This window comes from Panulirus ornatus, chromosome 9, assembly GCF_036320965.1.
Source record: "Panulirus ornatus isolate Po-2019 chromosome 9, ASM3632096v1, whole genome shotgun sequence".
NCBI classification, from domain to species: Eukaryota; Metazoa; Arthropoda; class Malacostraca; order Decapoda; family Palinuridae; genus Panulirus; species Panulirus ornatus.
Window position 1 is genome coordinate 58,855,849 of NC_092232.1, and position 21,352 is coordinate 58,877,200.

Sequence of the window (21,352 nt, forward strand, 5' to 3'; positions counted from 1 at the left end):
TACAAATCTTATCAACAATAAAGTTATCTAATTTGTAGAGACCATCACTAATATTAAGATTATAATTATTTGTGTATCTAATAATAGAAGATTCAATGATATTTCTCTTGGTAATAGAGTTAGAGTTAATAACTGAGATGGCGTTACTCCAGTCAATACAATGATCATAGTTTTTAACATGATTAAACAAGGCATTTGATTCCTGTCCCGTTCTTATACTATATTTATGTTGCTTAAGTCTAACAGAAAGATCCTTACCAGTCTAACCAACATAAAATCTATCACAGTTTCCACAAGGAACTTTATAGATGCAACCAAGAGAATTTTCTGGTGAATTCCTGATTAAGATATTCTTTATAGTATCATTGTTGCTAAAGGCAACATTTACATTAAAAGATTTAAGCAACATGGGAAGCAAAGTGAAATTACTATTAAAAGGGAGAACTAAAAGATTCTTGGTGTTAATGGGAGGTTTGGGCTCAACTCTATAAAATGATTTCTTTGCTAACTAAAGGGATTTATCAATGAAAGATCTAGGGTACTTTAACTAAGATCCAATAGAATATATCTTCTCAAACTCATCATCAATAAACTCTGGACTGCAAATACGTAATGCCCTTAGGAACATAGATTGAAATGATGATGATTTAACTCTGTCATGTTGAGATGAGTAATAATGGATATATGAGCATACATTGGTGGGTTTTCTGTATATGCTAAACTTAAACTTGTTTCCTTGTCTATGGATCATGCAATCTAAAAATGGTAACATACCATTATTTTCATTTTCTACAGTAAATTTGATGGAAGGTACTAAATTGTTAAGTAAGGGGAGAAATATTTGTAAATTTTCATCTGTTGGCCAAACACAAAGAACATCATCTACATACCTAAACCAAATTGCGTGTTGCTTAAATCTTTTAATGTAAATGTTGCCTTTAGCAACAATAATACTATAAAGAATATCTTAATCAGGAATTCACCAGAAAATGCTCTTGGTTGCATCTATAAAGTTTCTTGTGGAAACTGTGATAGATTTTATGTTGGTTAGACTGGTAAGGATCTTTCTGTTAGACTTAAGCAACATAAATATAGTATAAGAACGGGACAGGAATCAAATGCCTTGTTTAATCATGTTAAAAACTATGATCATTGTATTGACTGGAGTAACGCCATCTCAGTTGTTAACTCTAACTCTATCACCAAGAGAAATATCATTGAATCTTCTATTATTAAATACACAAAGAATTATAATCTTAATATTAGTGATGGTCTGTACAAATTAGATAACTTTATTGTTGATAAGATTTGTAAAATGATGTTTATGAACGCTCGTTGTATGTTTTGGACAATCACATGTTTACCAAATGGCGTCCTAGCTTCGTCTCTTCGATGTATATCAACTGACTGTTATATTCCTCTCTTGTGTCTCCCCTGATGATGTGATTATTACACGAAAGTGCACTTGGGAACTTTTCGTGTTTCATTTTCCTCGTGGACTCATAGGAATATCTTGATCACGCGCAAAAATGTGATCCTTTCCAACGTGTAGATATATGTTATGTATTGAAATGTGGCGGAAAAATTCTTTATTTATTAACAAACGTGATTGAGGACGTAAAGAATCTGGTACAAACGTAATGGTTATTGTGATAAATGAGTTATTTATGGTAAATATGTATTGTGTTGCATTATAATGGTTGTTCAGAACTAAGGTCTTTAAACCTGAATCAGTGAAATACTATCAGAAATAGAAAACCTGTTAAACATAAACATTTATATTGATTAACCACAGAATATATTTTCCTCTGGGTATGTAAAAGAAAATACAGTACAGGGAGCTAGTTTGAGGAAGAGTATTTCATATTTTAACAAAATATTTACCTGTAATAGCGTCCCTTATCTTTCGTCATCATTTCTTATGTTTACTATCAAGAAATGTCTTTTATCTAACATAAAAATTCTGTCTAGGTATTTGATTAATGGTGTCCAAGGATGAGCTACATGCCACACGTGGTCAGGTCACAGTGGTGGTGGTCAGGTCAGTGGGCGGTGTGTGTGTGTAGCCCCTGGGTTCATGTTGGCTACAGCCACCCACCGGCCGGTGGTCAGGTCAGTGGGCGGTGTGTGTGTGTGTGTGTGTGTGTGTGTGTGTGTGTGTGTGTGTAGCCCCTGGGTTCATGTTGGCCACAGCCACCCACTGGCCGGTGGTCAGGTCAGTGGGCGGTGTGTGGCCCCTGGGTTCATGTTGGCCACAGCCACCCACCCACCGGCCAGCCAGGCGGTAGTTTATAACTAAGACTGGTAGTTTCACATGCCACTTGGAGTGTCCCTCACTTGTAACAGAACTTGAGCAGCTCTTATCCTGAGGTGGAGCAGTTGATCCTCTCCACCAGGCTGGTACACTTGGTCTGCACCAGGTGGCTCCCTCCTGGTCATCCTGAGTGGTTGGTTGCTGTGTTGGATTTAATGACCATTTACTTGTGAAGGTCATTAGGCCAACCATCATTTTATCATCTGATAAAACATGAAGCAACGCCAAATATTACATGATCCACCTAAACTATTGAGAATGATGAAGTCTGATATTGTTACGTTACGTCATCCAGTCTTGCCACTCACATGTTACGGTAATCACGACTACATACATAGTGTTGTTACGACTGATATTACTGTATGTACTGTAGTAAAGTACTGTGGTTATGTGGACACCAGACGAGACCATCATTATGATGTGTCACCAACATGTATCTATAATGCTTCTATAACCAGCATGATCAAGAAGGTTATAACAACATTATCCTTGTGTCACCAACATGTATCTATAATACTTCTATAACCAGCATGATCAAGAAGGTTATAACAACATTATCCTTGTGTCACCAACATGTATCTATAATACTTCTATAACCAGCATGATCAAGAAGGTTATAACAACATTATCCTTGTGTCACCAACATGTATCTATAATACTTCTATAACCAGCATGATCAAGAAGGTTATAACAACATTATCCTTGTGTCACCAACATGTATCTATAATACTTCTATAACCAGCATGATCAAGAAGGTTATAACAACATTATCCTTGTAGTTGTTGGATCAGTGTAGAGCAGAGCAATACCTGGTGAACATTACTTCCTGGTGGCCGCCATAAATACCACCAGTGTTTATAAGCTCACACATCACCAGGGGTTAAGATATGGTGTTATCCCTCACTGCTCTATATAGCACCAGCCACGGTGGCTGGGCCTCCAGCTTATACCTCACTCCTACTCTTCTATATCCCTAACTTCCTTGTGATCATCTCACTTTGAATAACTAGATCTTCACATAACAGTTGTTTGTTGTTGTTGTTGTTGTTGTTGTTGTTGTTGTTGTTGTTGTTGTTGTTGTTGTTGTTGTTGTTACATGTTGTAGGTTTATGTTCTGCCACTGGACGACTCGTTCTCTGATCTTACCCAACAAGTAATTTGTTGTGTCGAGGTTCGTCAGGTGTTTATCATACGGAGTCTGTAACACGTAAGTCTGTCTATCGTTCACTATACTGGATAGTAACTGGTAAAGGTTATTAAAGATATCTACACCAGAATCTGAGCCACACAACAAAACATACAAATCACGATATTTGCAACATGATAACATGTTTGACCATCAGCAGGTAAGGTCATCAAGCCGCACCATACATACGTCAGACAGTAACATCAGTTGTATAACAGGATGTATATATGTTGTTGGATTTAAGGGCTATCACCTAAAGGTCATGAACCCAGAATGTGAACCATAACCACTTACGTGTGGAGTCCGGTAACACCTTTCATAGCATTATGTCTCAAACAGAATACAGTAGTCAGTTTCATATAAGTATTCTGCACTTCAACTGATTAATGCTATGATAAGGATGAAGAGAATTACAAACCATGAATACTCATTGTAAGGATCACATCAAGGATGAAACATATATAACTAGAAGTGTTGAGGAAACAAAGATGGTGAAATACCTTGACCCGCCCGGGATCACTAGCACCTGTGGCAATGGACACACCTTTGTAATGCTTGATCACTTACAACTGATCAACTTTATTACGAAAGCCTTAGGTATTGTCCCTCAGAAGAATGTTTTACAAATATCTACAGAAGACGTATCTGTGTTAGATAGACGCCATTTCTAGAATATATCTTTACCCGGGACGTGTAACACTTGTGTGGATGGACACAACTTTGTAATGCATGATGTATTGCACGAAATGAACTTCACTAACGAAGACTCATACAACGGCTTGCTGGAGAACATTCAACAAATCTCTATACCGAATTTTTATTATAGATACAAGACATTGTTGAAAGTAAACATAAGATTTATGATAGAAAAGGGACGTAATAGTATATAGTTTGTTACGAAAATGAGATACTCCTGCCTTAAACTAGTTCACTTCTGTTGTTTTTCTTTTAAATCCCCAGAGAAAATATTCTGTTGTTTATGATAATATAGATCTGTTTTTATCACCTTATTTGAATTTCTTATAATCTTTACTGATTCTAGCTGAAACGCATTGGTTTAAACAACCATTAAAGTTCAACACAATATATAGTCCTTATAAACAAATAATCTATCAGAACAACATTATGTTTCATCAGATTCCTTAAGTCTTCTGTAACATTTTGAAGCACATAACATTTTCACAAGTCTCATCTAGCGCACCACTCTCTTCACCCCAACATTCTTCTTTTCTGAAAATCCCTACAGATCTTCACCATTGCCTGCAACAGATAATCATATTATACTTAGTCGCTGTCTCCAGAGTTAGAAGGTAGTTCAAGGAAACAGACGAAAGACTGGCACCAACCCACCCACATACACATAGACATACATACACGTCCACACACGCACATATACATACCTATACATTTCAACGTAGACAAACAAATACATACACAAACATATACGTATATACCCATGTACATATCCATACCTGCTGCCTTTAACCATTCCCATCGCAACCCCGCCGTATATGAAAATGACCGCTCAAAATCTTTTTACACTTAATCCTTCCGCCTCCAATCTGGTCTCCCACTTCTCCTCATTCCTTTTAACATTGACACATATATCCTCTTTGTCAATCTTTCCTCACTCATTCTCTCCATGCGACGAAACCATTTCAATACACCCTCTTCTGTTCTCTCAACCATACTCTTTTTATTACCACACATCTCTATTACCCTTTCATTACTTAAACCACCTCACATAACATATTGTCCTCAAACATCTCATTTCCTACACATCCAACCTTCTCCGCAAAACCCTATCTATAGCCCACGCCTCGCAACCATAGAACATTGTTGGAAGCACTATTCCTTCAAACATACTCATTTTTCCTTTTCGAGATAATATTCTTTCCCTCCAGCATACACATTCTTCAACGCTCCCAGAACCTTCGCTCTCTTCCTCAACCAATGACTCGCTTCCGCTTCCATCGTTCCATCCGCTATCAAGTCCACTCACAGATATCTACAACACTTCACTTTCTTCACTTTTCTCCATTCAAACTTACCCTCCAATTAACTTGTCCCTCAACCCCACTGAACCTAATAACCTTGCTCTTATTCACATTTACTTTTTTCTTTCACACACTTTACCAAACTCAGTCACCAGCTTCTGCAGTTTCACACCCGAATCAGCCGCCAGCGCTGTATTATCAGTGAACAACAATTTACTCACTTCCCAAGCCCTCTCATCCACAACAGACTGCATACTAGCCCCTCTCTCCAAAACTCTTGCATTCACCTCCCTAACTACCCCATCCATAAACAAATTTAACTACCATGGCGATCCCACGCACCCCTGATGCAAACAGACATTCCCTAGGAACCAATCACTTTCCTCTCTTCCTACTTGTGCACATGCCTTACATCCTTTGTAAAAGCTTTTAACTGCTTCTAGCAACTTGCCTTCCACAGTGGATCTGTATCCACCCTATCCTATTCCTTCTCTAGATCCATAAATGCTACCTAAAAGTCCATCTGTATATCTAAGTGTTTCTCACATACATTCTTCAAAGCAAGAATAATAGTAATAATGATAATAATAACGATAACAGTAATGGCAATAGTAATAGTAATGATAATGTGATAATGATAATAATGATAATAATAATGATAATAATAATAATAATAATAATAATAATAATAATAATAATAATAATAAGATAGTAATGATAATAATAATAATAATAATAATAGAGATAATGATAATGATAATAATAATAATAACAATAATGATAATGATAATAATAATAATAACAATAATAATAATAATAATAATAATAATAATAATAATAATAATAATGATAATAACAACTTATGCGTACATATATATTTCAGCGCATACATACACAGACAGCGAGACAGTGGCAGGAATGCACAACAAAGGCCACATTCGTTCACACTCAGTCTCTAGCTGTCTTGTGTAATGCACCGAAACCATAGCTCCCTTTACACATCAAGGCCTCACAGACCTTTCCATGGTTTACCCCAGACGCTTCACATGCCCTGGCAATCTTTCCTCACTCATTATCTCCATATGTCCAAACCATTTCAACACACCCTTTTCTGCTGTGGACCACTTTAACAAAGGTTACTACGTATTTACCCAATTTCGACGTCATTTGAATCAGGTAAATTGCTGGACGAAGAAGCACTATGGCAGCGGTTACCACTGTGCGCAGGACCAAAACTGTTACTACAACGGCGCCTCCAGCCAACAGCCTACAACAGAAAATCAAACTGAGTGCTGCAACGATGAAGAATTCCTCGATGAGGCCCCCAGGAGAGAGAGGATTCTTAATGTGTTGTTGGTAATGATTGTGCCATAGTCTTCAAGATCACTGCTACTCTGAAGACAACTGACCATACAGAGATGCTGACCTTTGTGACCATCTTTACGATGAGTACAAGAATGCCAGTGAGCATCATCTTTGCCACCTCCACGACAAGTACCACAACTATCTCATCCAAGAATATTCTATGGACTTTCTGTGTGACCTGCACAGCGTAGTCAGCCTTTCTAATGATAGGAACCATTACCTCCACCACCACCATTCTCACGAGGATGATGAACACTAAGAGGAACATAGTCACCTGGAATATGAGTTCCCGCACGATATTCCTCACAACTCTCCGCACAAGACCTACGAGCCATCTTATTGCGCTCACAACCAGTGGGTCCATCACGCTCAAGAACTCCTGTTCGAGAACGAAGCAGGTGACTACAATGACCCAGATGGTGTAAAGTGCCAGGCGAACACCCTTACGAAGACATGAGAGAAACACACGCCTGCACATACCCACAAGGTACAACAATGCCGGTGCAAAATATGGGAGGGTAACCAATGACCAGGTGGATCCACTGCGCCATGGTAGCCGGTCCAGGAGCATGAGCAGCATTTCCTTAGGTTTTGTTGATCCAATCTTTGGCAGGACACGTTGAACGTTTTCGTGCACAATGCACATGATGATGGATGATCTGTTTTTGTTTTAGTGAGAGATTGTTGATGACATGTTCTCTTGATATCCGGGATAGGTAATATAGTATGGTTGTAAACTTCGTATGGTTGTAGTTATGTTTTTGTATTGTCTCGAGTAGTTATGATAATACTTTTGGTAGGCATGAATATGAGCATATCAAGGATGGTTAATCCTGTTAAAATGTAGGGTAGTTATGATAACCTTGAAGACAGGAAGAGGCGTGTGTTTTGATAGGGAAGTGTAGTGTGCTATGTAGAGTAAGGTAAATATTTGATAATGATATGTGTATGGGAAAGACGTCACCATCTTTTATCACACACGATAGATCACTACTACTGTATTGTACGTAATGTACAGTAATGATAATACATAAGTTAGATTGGTGATATAATTGTATGTTATGGATGGTAAAGATGACAGTGATCAAAATTACAGTGAATTTATTCATGAAAGTGATAATTATGCCACTGGCGGGGATTGGTAACTGTGTTAAGGGAATAATAACATTTCTTATTAATAAACCAAAACGCCAACATTGTTTCCCTTGATAGTATCACATGCCATCCTGTTCACTCACGGGTCAGGTTAAGAGCCATCTTCACTACACACTTTACAGTACTTGAAGATGTTTTTGGCCTACTGGCGCTTACAGGATCATATCAAGCATATCTTCACTATACTATGGCGATATTCATTATTGAAGAGAAAAATGAAATTAATCGCACAACCAAGATGCTTTCCTCATACAAGGATAATTGTTTATCTTATGTATGACATATACACATGCATACTTGCTTGCCTTCATCCATTTCTTGCGCTACCCGGCCCCACAGGAAACATCACCGATATTAACAAACGTGACTGAGGACTTAAAGAATCTGATAAAACATAATGGTCATTGTGATGAATGATTTGTTTATTATAATTATGTATTGTGTTGCATTATAATGGTTGTTCAGAACCAAGATCTTTAAGCCTGAATCCTTAATGTTATATAAGAAATGATAAAACGTATCAAAAAATAAACATTTATGATTATAAAGAACAGAATGCATTATCATGTGGGTATCTAAGTGAAAATACAATACAAGGAGCTAGTTTAAGGCTGGAGTATTTCATCTTTTAACAAAATATTTACCTCTACCTCACTTTTCTTTCATCATCTTTTTTATGTTTACTATCATGAAATGCCTCTTATCTTACATAAAAACTCTGTATAGGTATTTGATTAATGTTCTCCAACGACGCGTTGTATAACTCTTCGTTAGTGAAGTTCATTTCGTGTAATGGATCATGCATTACAAAGTTGTGTCTATCCACACAAGTGTTACACGTCCCAGGAAAAGATATATTCTAGAGATAGTGTATATCTAACATATGTATGTGTTTCATAAATATTTATAAAGTTTTCCTGAGGGACAATACCTAAGACTTTCGTATTAAAGTTGATCAGTTGTAAGTGATCAAGCATTACAAAGCTGTGTCCATTACCACAGGTGCTACTGATCCCAGGTAAAGGTATTACATCATCTTTGTATCTTTAACCTTTCTAGTTATAGATGTTTCATCCCTGATTCCATTCTTACAATCGATGTATGTGTTTGTGTTGCCTTTTTCCTTAACATATCATTAGTCAGTTGAAGTGGAGAACATGCTTCTGACCCTAGCCACTCTACTCTGTCTTCCACATGCTATTCAAGAGGTGTTACCGGATTCCGCCGATACTATAAGTGCTTACGTCATGAGAAGGTTTCTTTTTTTAAACATTTGATGATTTATATTATTTGGGTTATGTATTTCGTTTTTTGATGTTAATGAAATTGTTGAAATTCACATATCATATTCTTTATTTGTCATTCAATGAACTCTAGTTTATCAAACTTGATTGTTTGTTTGTTTTTATATCAATATAGATTTTCTCTGAAAAATACTTTAGTTTAATTCATGAATGATATTTCTAAGTAACACGCGGATAATTTTGTCATTAGTGTTCATCACAGTAAAAGAAACAGGTCTATTTTACAAAGTATACATAAAGGATCGTACTAAAGTTTTGAAGAATATAAACTCATAACTTGTTTAAAACCTTGTAATCCTTGTGCTGATAATAACTATATCACTTTTCTGTAGGCAATATCGTTTTAATGGGTAAAAGCCGGATGAAAACCTTGTAATATAAAATTTGATGGTATTATGTTTAGGTTGTTGAAGATATTACTGATTTCTACATGTAAAGCATTTATGTTATCTGCAAAATAGAAATCTTTATGTTAGATATGTTAATTTTACCGGTTTCACGTTACATACATTTCTGTACCCTGTGCTACAGAAAAGTTATGGGATTTCATTCATTATCGTATTAGATAATTTGCTTAAATACAATGTCTCACGTACTTTCTATAGAAATCTGGTAGCAATATACATTTTACATCTGGATTCTATGACAATCAATGATAGGTTCTCAGACTCAGTAAAGGTGTAATTATTTTTCTTGTATTGAGTCAAGTTTTCGTCCATCACAAAGTACCGTAATGGTGTCTAAGGTTCTCTCTTGGGTCTACATTGCTGAACAACGTCAGTGTACAATGGCCAGTGATATTCACCGTAGACATATGTTTACACTGTGTACACATAGCAGGCAAACTACAGTATCATCTTAAGATGTGGAAATAAAACTATCAAGGCAGGAGAAGGATTTAGGTGTCATCATTAGTAGAGATGTAAAGCCAAGACAACAGTGTATTAATGTACATAATAAGACTAACAGACAACTTGGTGTCATGTGTTAGTAGCAAGAATGAACAGGTAATATTACAGCTATAGTTAGTCACACAACACTTACATTATGACCTACAATATTGATCACTGTATTACAGTATGCATATCATTTCCTGGATACCAGGCATGAGAATCCTTCCAAATGAACACATTAAGATCATGAGAGTTTCTTTCTCTCACAGGTGGCAGGCAGGGTTAGTTATGTAAGAGGTATGTTTACTGATGTAATCTGTACCTTTACCTGGAATATCATCACCTTCTCACATCGTTACTGTAATACGTATAAACTTAGGTCAGTACAGCATATTGTCAAAGAACAACACCATTAGTCATGAAAAAGTAGAACTATCTATCCTCCTCTGACCTTTAATTTCTATGGACAAATTTCATTATATATAGATAATGGAAGAGCCAATTGGAGTCAAAGTAAATGTAATGATTCATTGATCATTTCCATTCATGGTAGAGACAGGTAGGGATTTTATGACTACATGAGACAAAGAGAAACTGTGACTAAGGTTGGAGTATCTGGCAATTATTTCAGATAATCGTAAAAAAATGAAAGAATTAATAAACATTCTTTTTCTTTTGTCTTGTTTTTTTCATATTTGAAATAGTTCATTCATTGATTTTAATCAGATTCGGTAAAAGTTGTGATGATTCAACATTGTGTTTGTAAAACGTCCACTGTGGATCTTCCTCCGTTCCTGAAATACTAAGATAACGACCTTGTGGACGCCGACCACAACACGTCAACGTCCCAGTCACATCCCCACGTGGTCACGATGGCCTCAACCAGTCACAACCCTACGTGGTCACGCTGGCCTCAACCAGTCACAAACTCATGTGGTCACGCTAGCCTCAACCAGTCACAACCCTACGTGGTCACGCTGGCCTCAACCAGTCACAAGCCCCACGTGATCACACTGAGCTCAGACAGTCACAATCCGTACGTGGTCTCCCTGCCCTCAACCAGTCATAACCCTCTCGTGGTCACGCTGAACTCAACCAGTCACAAGCCCCACGTGGTCACGCTGGGCTTAGCCAGTCACAAGCCCCACGTAGTCACGCTGGCCTCAACCAGTCACAACACCACGTGGTCACGCTGGCCTCAACCAGTCACAAGCCCCACGTGATCACGCTGAGCTCAGACAGTCACAAGCCCTACGTGGTCTCCCTGGCCTCAACCAGTCCCAAGCCTCTCGTGGTCACGCTGAACTCAACCAGTCACAAGCCCCACGTGGTCACGCTGGGCTTTGCTAGTCAGAAGCCCCACGTGGTCACGTTGGCCTCAACCAGTCACAAGCCCCACGTGATCATGTTGATATCAGACAGTCACAAGCCCTACGTGGTCTCCCTGTCCTCAACAAGTCACAAGCCTCTCGTGGTCACGCTGGCCTCAACCAGTCACAATTGTGCCCCACGTGGTTACGCTGGCCTCAACCAGTCACAAACCCCACGTGGTCACACTGGCTTCAACAAGTGACAAGCACCACGTGGTCAGGCTGGGGCTAGCTTCAACCAGTCACAAGCCGCACGTGGTCACGCTGGCTTCAACCAGTTACAAACCCCACTTGGTCACACTGGCCACAACCAGTTACAAACCCCACGTGGTCACGCTGGCCTCAACCAGTTATAAACCCCACGTGGTCACACTGGCCACAACCGTTCTATATCAACTGTCACCTGCCACCAATTATTGTATCAGATGGGCAACGCCTGGAAGACGACAGCGAAAATCATTCTAAATCATATTTGTATAAAATCAACAATAACTAAAGGGATTTTGATAGTTATTGCGAAAAGATATATATGAAAAAGGCAAATTATAAAAGGAGACATCTAACAATATAATGATGAATAAGGAAGAGAAATCCTTGGTCAAGATGTTATAACCGGCAGGTCATGATGCGGCCCATCATCTACAAGTGGTACACACACCATCCCTAGACCACACTTACACTACACTTGACCCAGCCTTGTGGCACCCGCGCCAGCCAGGTACTCACTGGCAGTCAACATTATATCATGACAACAAACTTGGACCTACAACTAAACACAACTTATAAATAATAACCCAGCTGGCTAGATTGACAACCATCATGGCGGTCCGCCAGTCATCTGTATATCTCAATCTTTCCTTCATTTATTCTCCAACTTTTTCATGTCATATACCAACTCCTCTGTTCATCAACATCTTTACGTCATCTCATAGAAAGGGATATTTACACAGTAAGAGTGTATGTGGCACTCAATCTCTCTTGGTATTTCTTCACACAAGTCTCTTTTCCAAGTTCACTTCCTCTCGCCACCTCTTCTCCCCGACATTGTTTCCTCATTCGAAAACCTCTTCAGATCTTCAATGTCGTCTCCACAAGATGGTGATCAAACATCACACCAGCTGCCCCTTTCAGCACATTTACATCCAAAAGTCTTTCTTTTACACGTCTTTCAATTAACATGTAATCCAGTCATGCCCGCTGGCCATCTCTCCTACTCACATACGTATATTTATGTATATCACATTTTACAAACCAGGTATTCCCAATCACCAGTCCTTTACACACACACAACACAAGTTGTTCACCATTTCCATGCACCTCAGTTATACCTTCCACTGCCACATTACTTACCTTCACATTTAAATCACCATCACTAATACCTGGTCTCTTACATCATAACTGCTGACACACTCACTCACTTGCTCCCAAAATACTTCCTCTGTTCTTGACTCTAACTCGCTACCTCGCTAAGTGCCATTTGACCTGACCTAATGGGGCAGGACAAGGGTCATTATCTTCACTACTCTCTGGACACCACTGGTTCTTGGCCTCAGCCACTACACTCTCCACTTCAATACTATCTCACTAAACTCTTAAAATCACTGATCTTTGACCCATCGCTTTCAGATAATGTTAAAATCCTAATTCATCGTCAAGATCTTCACTATAACGTTGGATGAACATACTGTATGTTGGAGATTCGAACCCATGACCTTGATCTTTGAGACTCAGGCTCGGTGATAATGTGTACCACACCTGCCAGTGAATTCCAATACTTAGTCACCTAAATCTTAAGACCACACACACATGTACATACTGAACTGTAGACAAAAATATGGTCAACGAATGATATTTCATATATCTGGTTTCAAAACTGATAAGATCAGGAAATAAGATTTAATCATTATCATTATCGGACGATTATAATGCTTAACAACACACGTTAGGTACACAATATATTTCCTACTAACCTACATGTGAAGTGACAATCCATACCATATCTAACTTCCCACTTGATAACCAGCATATTGTATCCTTCAGTACCAGATATACTATACTTAATGATAATTATAATGATCATAATAATGATAATAATGATGATAATGATAATGATAATAATAGTGATAATGGTAATAATAATGATAATGATAATAATAATGATACATAATAGTAATGATGATGATAATAATGATGATGATGACAATAATAATATTAATGATAATAATAATAATAATAATAATAATAATAATAATAATAATAATAATAATAATAATAATAATGATAATAATAATAATATTAATTATAATCATAATGATTATAACAATGATAATAATGATGATAATGATAATAATAATGATAATAATAGTGATAATGGTAATAATAATGATGATGATAATAATAATGATACATAATAGTAATGATGATGCTAATAATGATGATGATGATGATAATAATAATAATAATAATAGTAATAATAATAATAATAATATTAATAATAATAATAATGATAATAATAATAATGATAATTATGATAATTATAATAATGATAATAATGACAATAATGATAGTAATGATGATAATAATGATAATAATGAAAATAATGATAATAACAATAATGATAATAAAATTGTTGATAATAATAATAATAGTAATGATAATGATGTAATTATGATAAATAGTACTGTACTATAATGATTATAAAATTGTTGATAATAATAATAGTAATAATAATGATGTAATTATGATAAATAGTACTGTACTATAATGATAATAAAATTGTTGATAATAATAGTAATATGATAGAGTTGATAGAGATGCTCTGTGGAAGGTATTAAGAATATATGGTGTGGGAGACAAGTTGTTAGAAGCAGTGAAAAGTTTTTATCGAGGATGTAAGGCATGTGTACGTGTAGGAAGAGAGGAAAGTGATTGGTTCTCAGTGAATGTAGGTTTGCGGCAGGGGTGTGTGATGTCTCCATGGTTGTTTAATTTGTTTATGGATGGGGTTGTAAGGGAGGTAAATGCAAGAGTCCTGGAAAGAGGGGCAAGTATGAAGTCTGTTGGGGATGAGAGAGCTTGGGAAGTGAGTCAGTTGTTGTTCGCTGATGATACAGCGCTGGTGGCTGATTCATGTGAGAAACTGCAGAAGCTGGTGACTGAGTTTGGTAAAGTGTGTGGAAGAAGAAAGTTGAGAGTAAATGTGAATAAGAGCAAGGTTATTAGGTACAGTAGGGGTGAGGGTCAAGTCAATTGGGAGGTGAGTTTGAATGGAGAAAAACTGGAGGAAGTGAAGTGTTTTAGATATCTGGGAGTGGATCTGTCAGCGGATGGAACCATGGAAGCGGAAGTGGATCATAGGGTGGGGGAGGGGGCGAAAATTTTGGGAGCCTTGAAAAATGTGTGGAAGTCGAGAACATTATCTCGGAAAGCGAAAATGGGTATGTTTGAGGGAATAGTGGTTCCAACAATGTTGTATGGTTGCGAGGCGTGGGCTATGGATAGAGATGTGCGCAGGAGGATGGATGTGCTGGAAATGAGATGTTTGAGGACAATGTGTGGTGTGAGGTGGTTTGATCGAGTAAGTAACGTAAGGGTAAGAGAGATGTGTGGAAATAAAAAGAGCGTGGTTGAGAGAGCAGAAGAGGGTGTTTTGAAATGGTTTGGGCACATGGAGAGAATGAGTGAGGAGAGATTGACCAAGAGGATATATGTGTCGGAGGTGGAGGGAACGAGGAGAAGAGGGAGACCAAATTGGAGGTGGAAAGATGGAGTGAAAAAGATTTTGTGTGATCGGGGCCTGAACATGCAGGAGGGTGAAAGGAGGGCAAGGAATAGAGTGAATTGGAGTCATGTGGTATACAGGGGTTGACGTGCTGTCAGTGGATTGAATCAAGGCATGTGAAGCGTCTGGGGTAAACCATGGAAAGCTGTGTAGGTATGTATATTTGCGTGTGTGGACGTGTGTATGTACATGTGTATGGGGGGGGGGGGGGGTTGGGCCATTTCTTTCGTCTGTTTCCTTGCGCTACCTCGCAAACGCGGGAGACAGCGACAAAGTATAAAAAAAAAAAAAATAATGATGTAATTATGATAAATAGTACTGTACTATAATGATTATAAAATTGTTGATAATAATAATAGTAATAATAATGATGTAATTATGATAAATAGTACTGTACTATAATGATAATAAAATTGTTGATAATAATAATAGTAATAATAATGATGTAATTATGATAAATAGTACTGTACTATAATGATAATAAAATTGTTGATAATAATAATAGTAATAATAATGATGTAATTATGATAAATAGTACTGTACTATAATGATAATAAAATTGTTGATAATAATAATAGTAATAATAATGATGTAATTATGATAAATAGTACTGTACTATAATGATAATAACGGTAAAACATTCAATACAGTTTCGTCTTCCTAATATAACAAGACAATATGGTCTAAATATACCACATACCCGTGTTACACTGAGTTAAAAGAATTAAACTCCACAAACCATGATTTTGTCTTGATCTGTCCTTGTAACAGTATTTTGAACCTGTAGTCATCTTGGTGTATATTGTTTAGTTTTCGTAACCATTAAATGAATATAAGTCAACATGTTTTCAGGAAAAAATAAGTTTTTCCAATTGTATGTTTTTCATTTTCCATTGGATGGAAGCATCCCAGGGATTAGTGTATATCTTGTGTGCCAACCAACTGTTGGTTCTTGCTGTCTCTGGGTTAGTCATGTTTTATGGAAAAAAGAAAGATAAATGTTTATCAGGAGCGGGACTCGAACCCACGCCCGGAAGACCAGACAATGATTTGAAAGCAGCGCCTTAAACCACCCGGCCATCTTGCCAGGAGAAAATAAATTTCGAAGTTCTCTCTAACTTACTAAACTGAACCAATTCCAGGAGCAAATGTATAGTATATACTTATAAGGTTAAGAGACGGGACAACACGAGTGTATAACTCTCTCCCATAATGCACACACACACACACACACACACACACACACACAGAGCGGCGCCAGGCTGGAGGCGGGGCATCGTGACGTCACAGGCAAGTCCCTCCCCCCGCCAGATCCAAACATGTGTTGTGTCTGGTGATGGCGGTTCAAGATTTCCCACATTAATATTGATCTTTATATTATCATCCACTCCCAAAGTCACCTGGCATTCTTGTGTTTCAACAACAGACGTGATATATGCAACACCAGGCAAACATTGTACCATTATCTGATAGGTTAATTGGTGCACAATCAAGAACCAGTGAATTTCATCGCCGCCATAAGTAAGTAAGGAAGGTGACTTTAATGATGATAAATACGACCTGGTATGGCTGTGTCTACACACTACCGCCATCTGGTCAACATTGTACATACCACCATTTAAACTGTCACATTCAACCACAAGGTTTAAAGTCGCTCATGAAAACGCGAACTTAAAATCTATCCATTTAAATCCACATTCATCAATAAACATTTAAACACCGTCATTTGAACGTAAACCTTCCAACTGCGTTATTTTACCAGAGTCCTTTAAGATACGTCATATAAACACAAAACTTGAATGTACGTTAAGCTTGTGCAAACCATCAATGAATCTCAAACTTTTGAATTAGAATTGTAATGAAAATGCGAACTTTTAACTCTGTCAAATTACAGCTATTGTACAAAATGATTCACTTAATTGACAAATTTTATTGTCAGTTAATTTAACGATATCCTTTGTGCTTCATCTCTGAAACACAAACCTTTAAACTTTGTCTCTAGAACTGAACACAACCATTAAGTTTCATAACTGGAATGGAAATTTGAATAATCTATCAAAATTCGTCATATAACGCGAACTTTTAAATCCTTCCATTCAGTTGGGCCGTTACTTGCCTGGTTGCCATTCATAATATGTCCTTTTATATTGTATGTAAATTATATGGGAGGGTATTGATTGAGAGGGTGAAGGCATGTACAGAGCATCAGATTGGGGAAGAGCAGTGTGGTTTCAGAAGTGGTAGAGGTGTGGATCAGGTGTTTGCTTTGAAGAATGTATGTGAGAAATACTTAGAAAAGCAAATGGATTTGTATGTAGCATTTATGGATCTGGAGAAGGCATATGATAGAGTTGATAGAGATGCTCTGTGGAAGGTATTAAGAATATATGGTGTGGGAGGCAAGTTGTTAGAAGCAGTGAAAAGTTTTTATCGAGGATGTAAGGCATGTGTACGTGTAGGAAGAGAGGAAAGTGATTGGTTCTCAGTGAATGTAGGTTTGCGGCAGGGGTGTGTGATGTCTCCATGGTTGTTTAATTTGTTTATGGATGGGGTTGTTAGGGAGGTGAATGCAAGAGTTTTGGAAAGAGGGGCAAGTATGAAGTCTGTTGGGGATGAGAGAGCTTGGGAAGTGAGTCAGTTGTTGTTCGCTGATGATACAGCGCTGGTGGCTGATTCATGTGAGAAACTACAGAAGCTGGTGACTGAGTTTGGTAAAGTGTGTGAAAGAAGAAAGTTAAGAGTAAATGTGAATAAGAGCAAGGTTATTAGGTACAGTAGGGTTGAGAGTCAAGTCAATTGGGAGGTGAGTTTGAATGGAGAAAAACTGGAGGAAGTGAAGTGTTTTAGATATCTGGGAGTGGATCTGGCAGCGGATGGAACCATGGAAGCGGAAGTGGATCATAGGATGGGGGAGGGGGCGAAAATTCTGGGAGCCTTGAAGAATGTGTGGAAGTCGAGAACATTATCTCGGAAAGCAAAAATGGGTATGTTTGAAGGAATAGTGGTTCCACCAATGTTGTATGGTTGCGAGGCGTGGGCTATGGATAGAGTGGTGCGCAGGAGGATGGATGTGCTGGAAATGAGATGTTTAAGGACAATGTGTGGTGTGAGGTGGTTTGATCGAGTCCATGGAAAGCTGTGTAGGTATGTATATTTGCGTGTGTGGACGTATGTATATACATGTGTATGGGGGGGGGTTGGGCCATTTCTTTCGTCTGTTTCCTTGCGCTACCTCGCAAACGCGGGAGACAGCGACAAAGTATAATAAAAAAAAATAATATATATATATATATATATATATATATATATATATATATATATATATATATATATATATTTTTTTTTTTTTTTATACTTTGTCGCTGTCTCCCGCGTTTGCGAGGTAGCGCAAGGAAACAGACGAAAGAAATGGCCCAACCCTCCCCATACACATGTACATACACACGTCCACACACGCAAATATACATACCTACACAGCTTTCCATGGTTTACCCCGGACGCTTCACATGCCTTGATTCAATCCACTGACAGCACGTCAACCCCTGTATACCACATCGCTCCAATTCACTCTATTCCTTGCCCTCCTTTCACCCTCCTGCATGTTCAGGCCCCGATCACACAAAATCCTTTTCACTCCATCTTTCCACCTCCAATTTGGTCTCCCTCTTCTCCTCGTTCCCTCCACCTCCGACACATATATCCTCTTGGTCAATCTTTCCTCACTCATTCTCTCCATGTGCCCAAACCATTTCAAAACACCCTCTTCTGCTCTCTCAACCACGCTCTTTTTATTTCCACACATCTCTCTTACCCTTACGTTACTTACTCGATCAAACCACCTCACACCACACATTGTCCTCAAACATCTCATTTCCAGCACATCCATCCTCCTGCGCACAACTCTATCCATAGCCCACGCCTCGCAACCATACAACATTGTTGGAACTACTATTCCTTCAAACATACCCATTTTTGCTTTCCGGGATAATGTTCTCGACTTCCACACATTTTTCAAGGCTCCCCAAAATTTTCGCCCCCTCCCCCACCCTATGATCCACTTCCGCTTCCATGGTTCCATCCGCTGACAGATCCACTCCCAGATATCTAAAACACTTCACTTCCTCCAGTTTTTCACCATTCAAACTCACCTCCCAATTGACTTGACCCTCAACCCTACTGTACCTAATAATAATATATATATATATATATATATATATATATATATATATATATATATATATATATATATATATATATATATTTTTTTTTTTTTTTTTTTTTGCTTTGTCGCTCTCCCGCGTTAGCGAGGTAGCGCAAGGAAACAGACGAAAGAGATGGCCCAACCCACCCCCATACACAATGTATATACATACACGTCCACACACGCAAATATACATACCTATACATCTCAATGTACACATATATATACACACATAGACACATACATATATACCCATGCACACAATTCACACTGTCTGCCTTTATTCATTCCCATCGCCATCTCGCCACACATGGAATACCATCCCCCTCCCCCTCATGTGTGCGAGGTAGCACTAGGAAAAGACAACAAAGGCCCCATTCATTCACACTCAGTCTCTAGCTGTCATGCAATAGTGTCCGAAACCACAGCTCCCTTTCCACATCCAGGCCCCACATAACTTTCCATGGTTTACCCCAGACGCTTCACATGCCCTGATTCAATGCACGTCAACCCCGGTATATATATATATATATATATATATATATATATATATATATATATATATATATATATATATACATATATATATTGTGTGTGAGTGTGTGTGCCCTATACTATATTTTTGAATCTGAGGTACCCAGTTACAGGAAGCTTCACTATATTTCTGCACTCTGGGATATGAAAGTTTACTTCGTCAATCAAAACACGAAGGGAAGCACCAACTCGGTATCTCTAGCGTTACAATATCAGAGTTTACCAGGTCAACCCAAACCCCACAGAAGACACTACTCTCAAAATGACTGTAATTCAGAGAAGAGACGTGGAAATTCTCGTCTCCCAAGCACAGGTGGTCTTGGGTGCTGGGGGGAACGGGAAGGCCTTCCTTGTTCCGTGGCAGGAGGAAAGAGCCGTGCTGAAGGTCTCTCACAAAGCTGAGGATAACAAACTCATGCAAGAGGCCCAACACATGGCTCACCTTGAAGGAGCCGGAGGTGTCCCTAGGCTTTATGCTACCTGCGAAAACCCACCGTCCATTGTGATGAGCTACCCGGGCCGATCGACTCTCGAGGATGTCTTGAGGGGCAACAATCCACAAGGTCGCTTCGATCTCCTGCAGCTGGCACTGATGGTTGGACACAGACTGCAGGAGATGCACGACAAAGGGATAATCCACAATGATCTGAAGAACGATAATGTGATCGTGAGCGGCGATCCTCAGGCGCCCCAAGTGAGCATCATTGATCTGGGGTTTGCCTGTGTCGAACACCAGAACCTGGGCCTCAACTCCTCTCCTGGTAAATGCCTATGGATTGCGCCAGAGGTGAGGTCTGGCCAACCCAGCACCACGGCGTCTGACGTGTACTCCTATGCTTTCCTCCTGAGTCAGATTATCAAACAAGTTTACCGGAGTCGCCGCTCACGCTTGGCCACTATTATCAAACAGGCTAAAAAGGAGGATCCCTCTGCTCGACCCACATTGGACCTTATTATGAAAGACTTGCAATATGCCATCGACAGGAGTTTGGCAGCATGAAGGAATGTCCAGAATGTCCAGGCCGATAAACCTTTGCTGACGACATAGCCAATATATATATATATATATATATATATATATATATATATATATATATATATATATATACAAACTACATTGCAACTTACATATAAAAAGAATCATCAAACTTCACTATATTTACTTTACTATATTTGAATATAAACAAGGTCTAACCGAGGTTACTTGGTTGAGCAAAACGTGAGAATATCATCAATTGGCCCTCCAGCCCTG

The 21,352-nt window shown here is 38.4% G+C and overlaps 1 protein-coding gene across 1 annotated transcript; it reads left to right on the top strand.

Moving 5' to 3' along the window:
* Positions 1 to 20,362: 20,362 nt before the first annotated feature.
* LOC139750079 (uncharacterized) lies at positions 20,363 to 21,100 on the top strand. The gene has a single exon (XM_071664414.1). It carries the CDS (start codon positions 20,363 to 20,365, stop codon positions 21,098 to 21,100), a length of 738 nt encoding a protein of 245 aa, XP_071520515.1.
* The last annotated feature ends 252 nt before the right edge of the window (positions 21,101 to 21,352 follow it).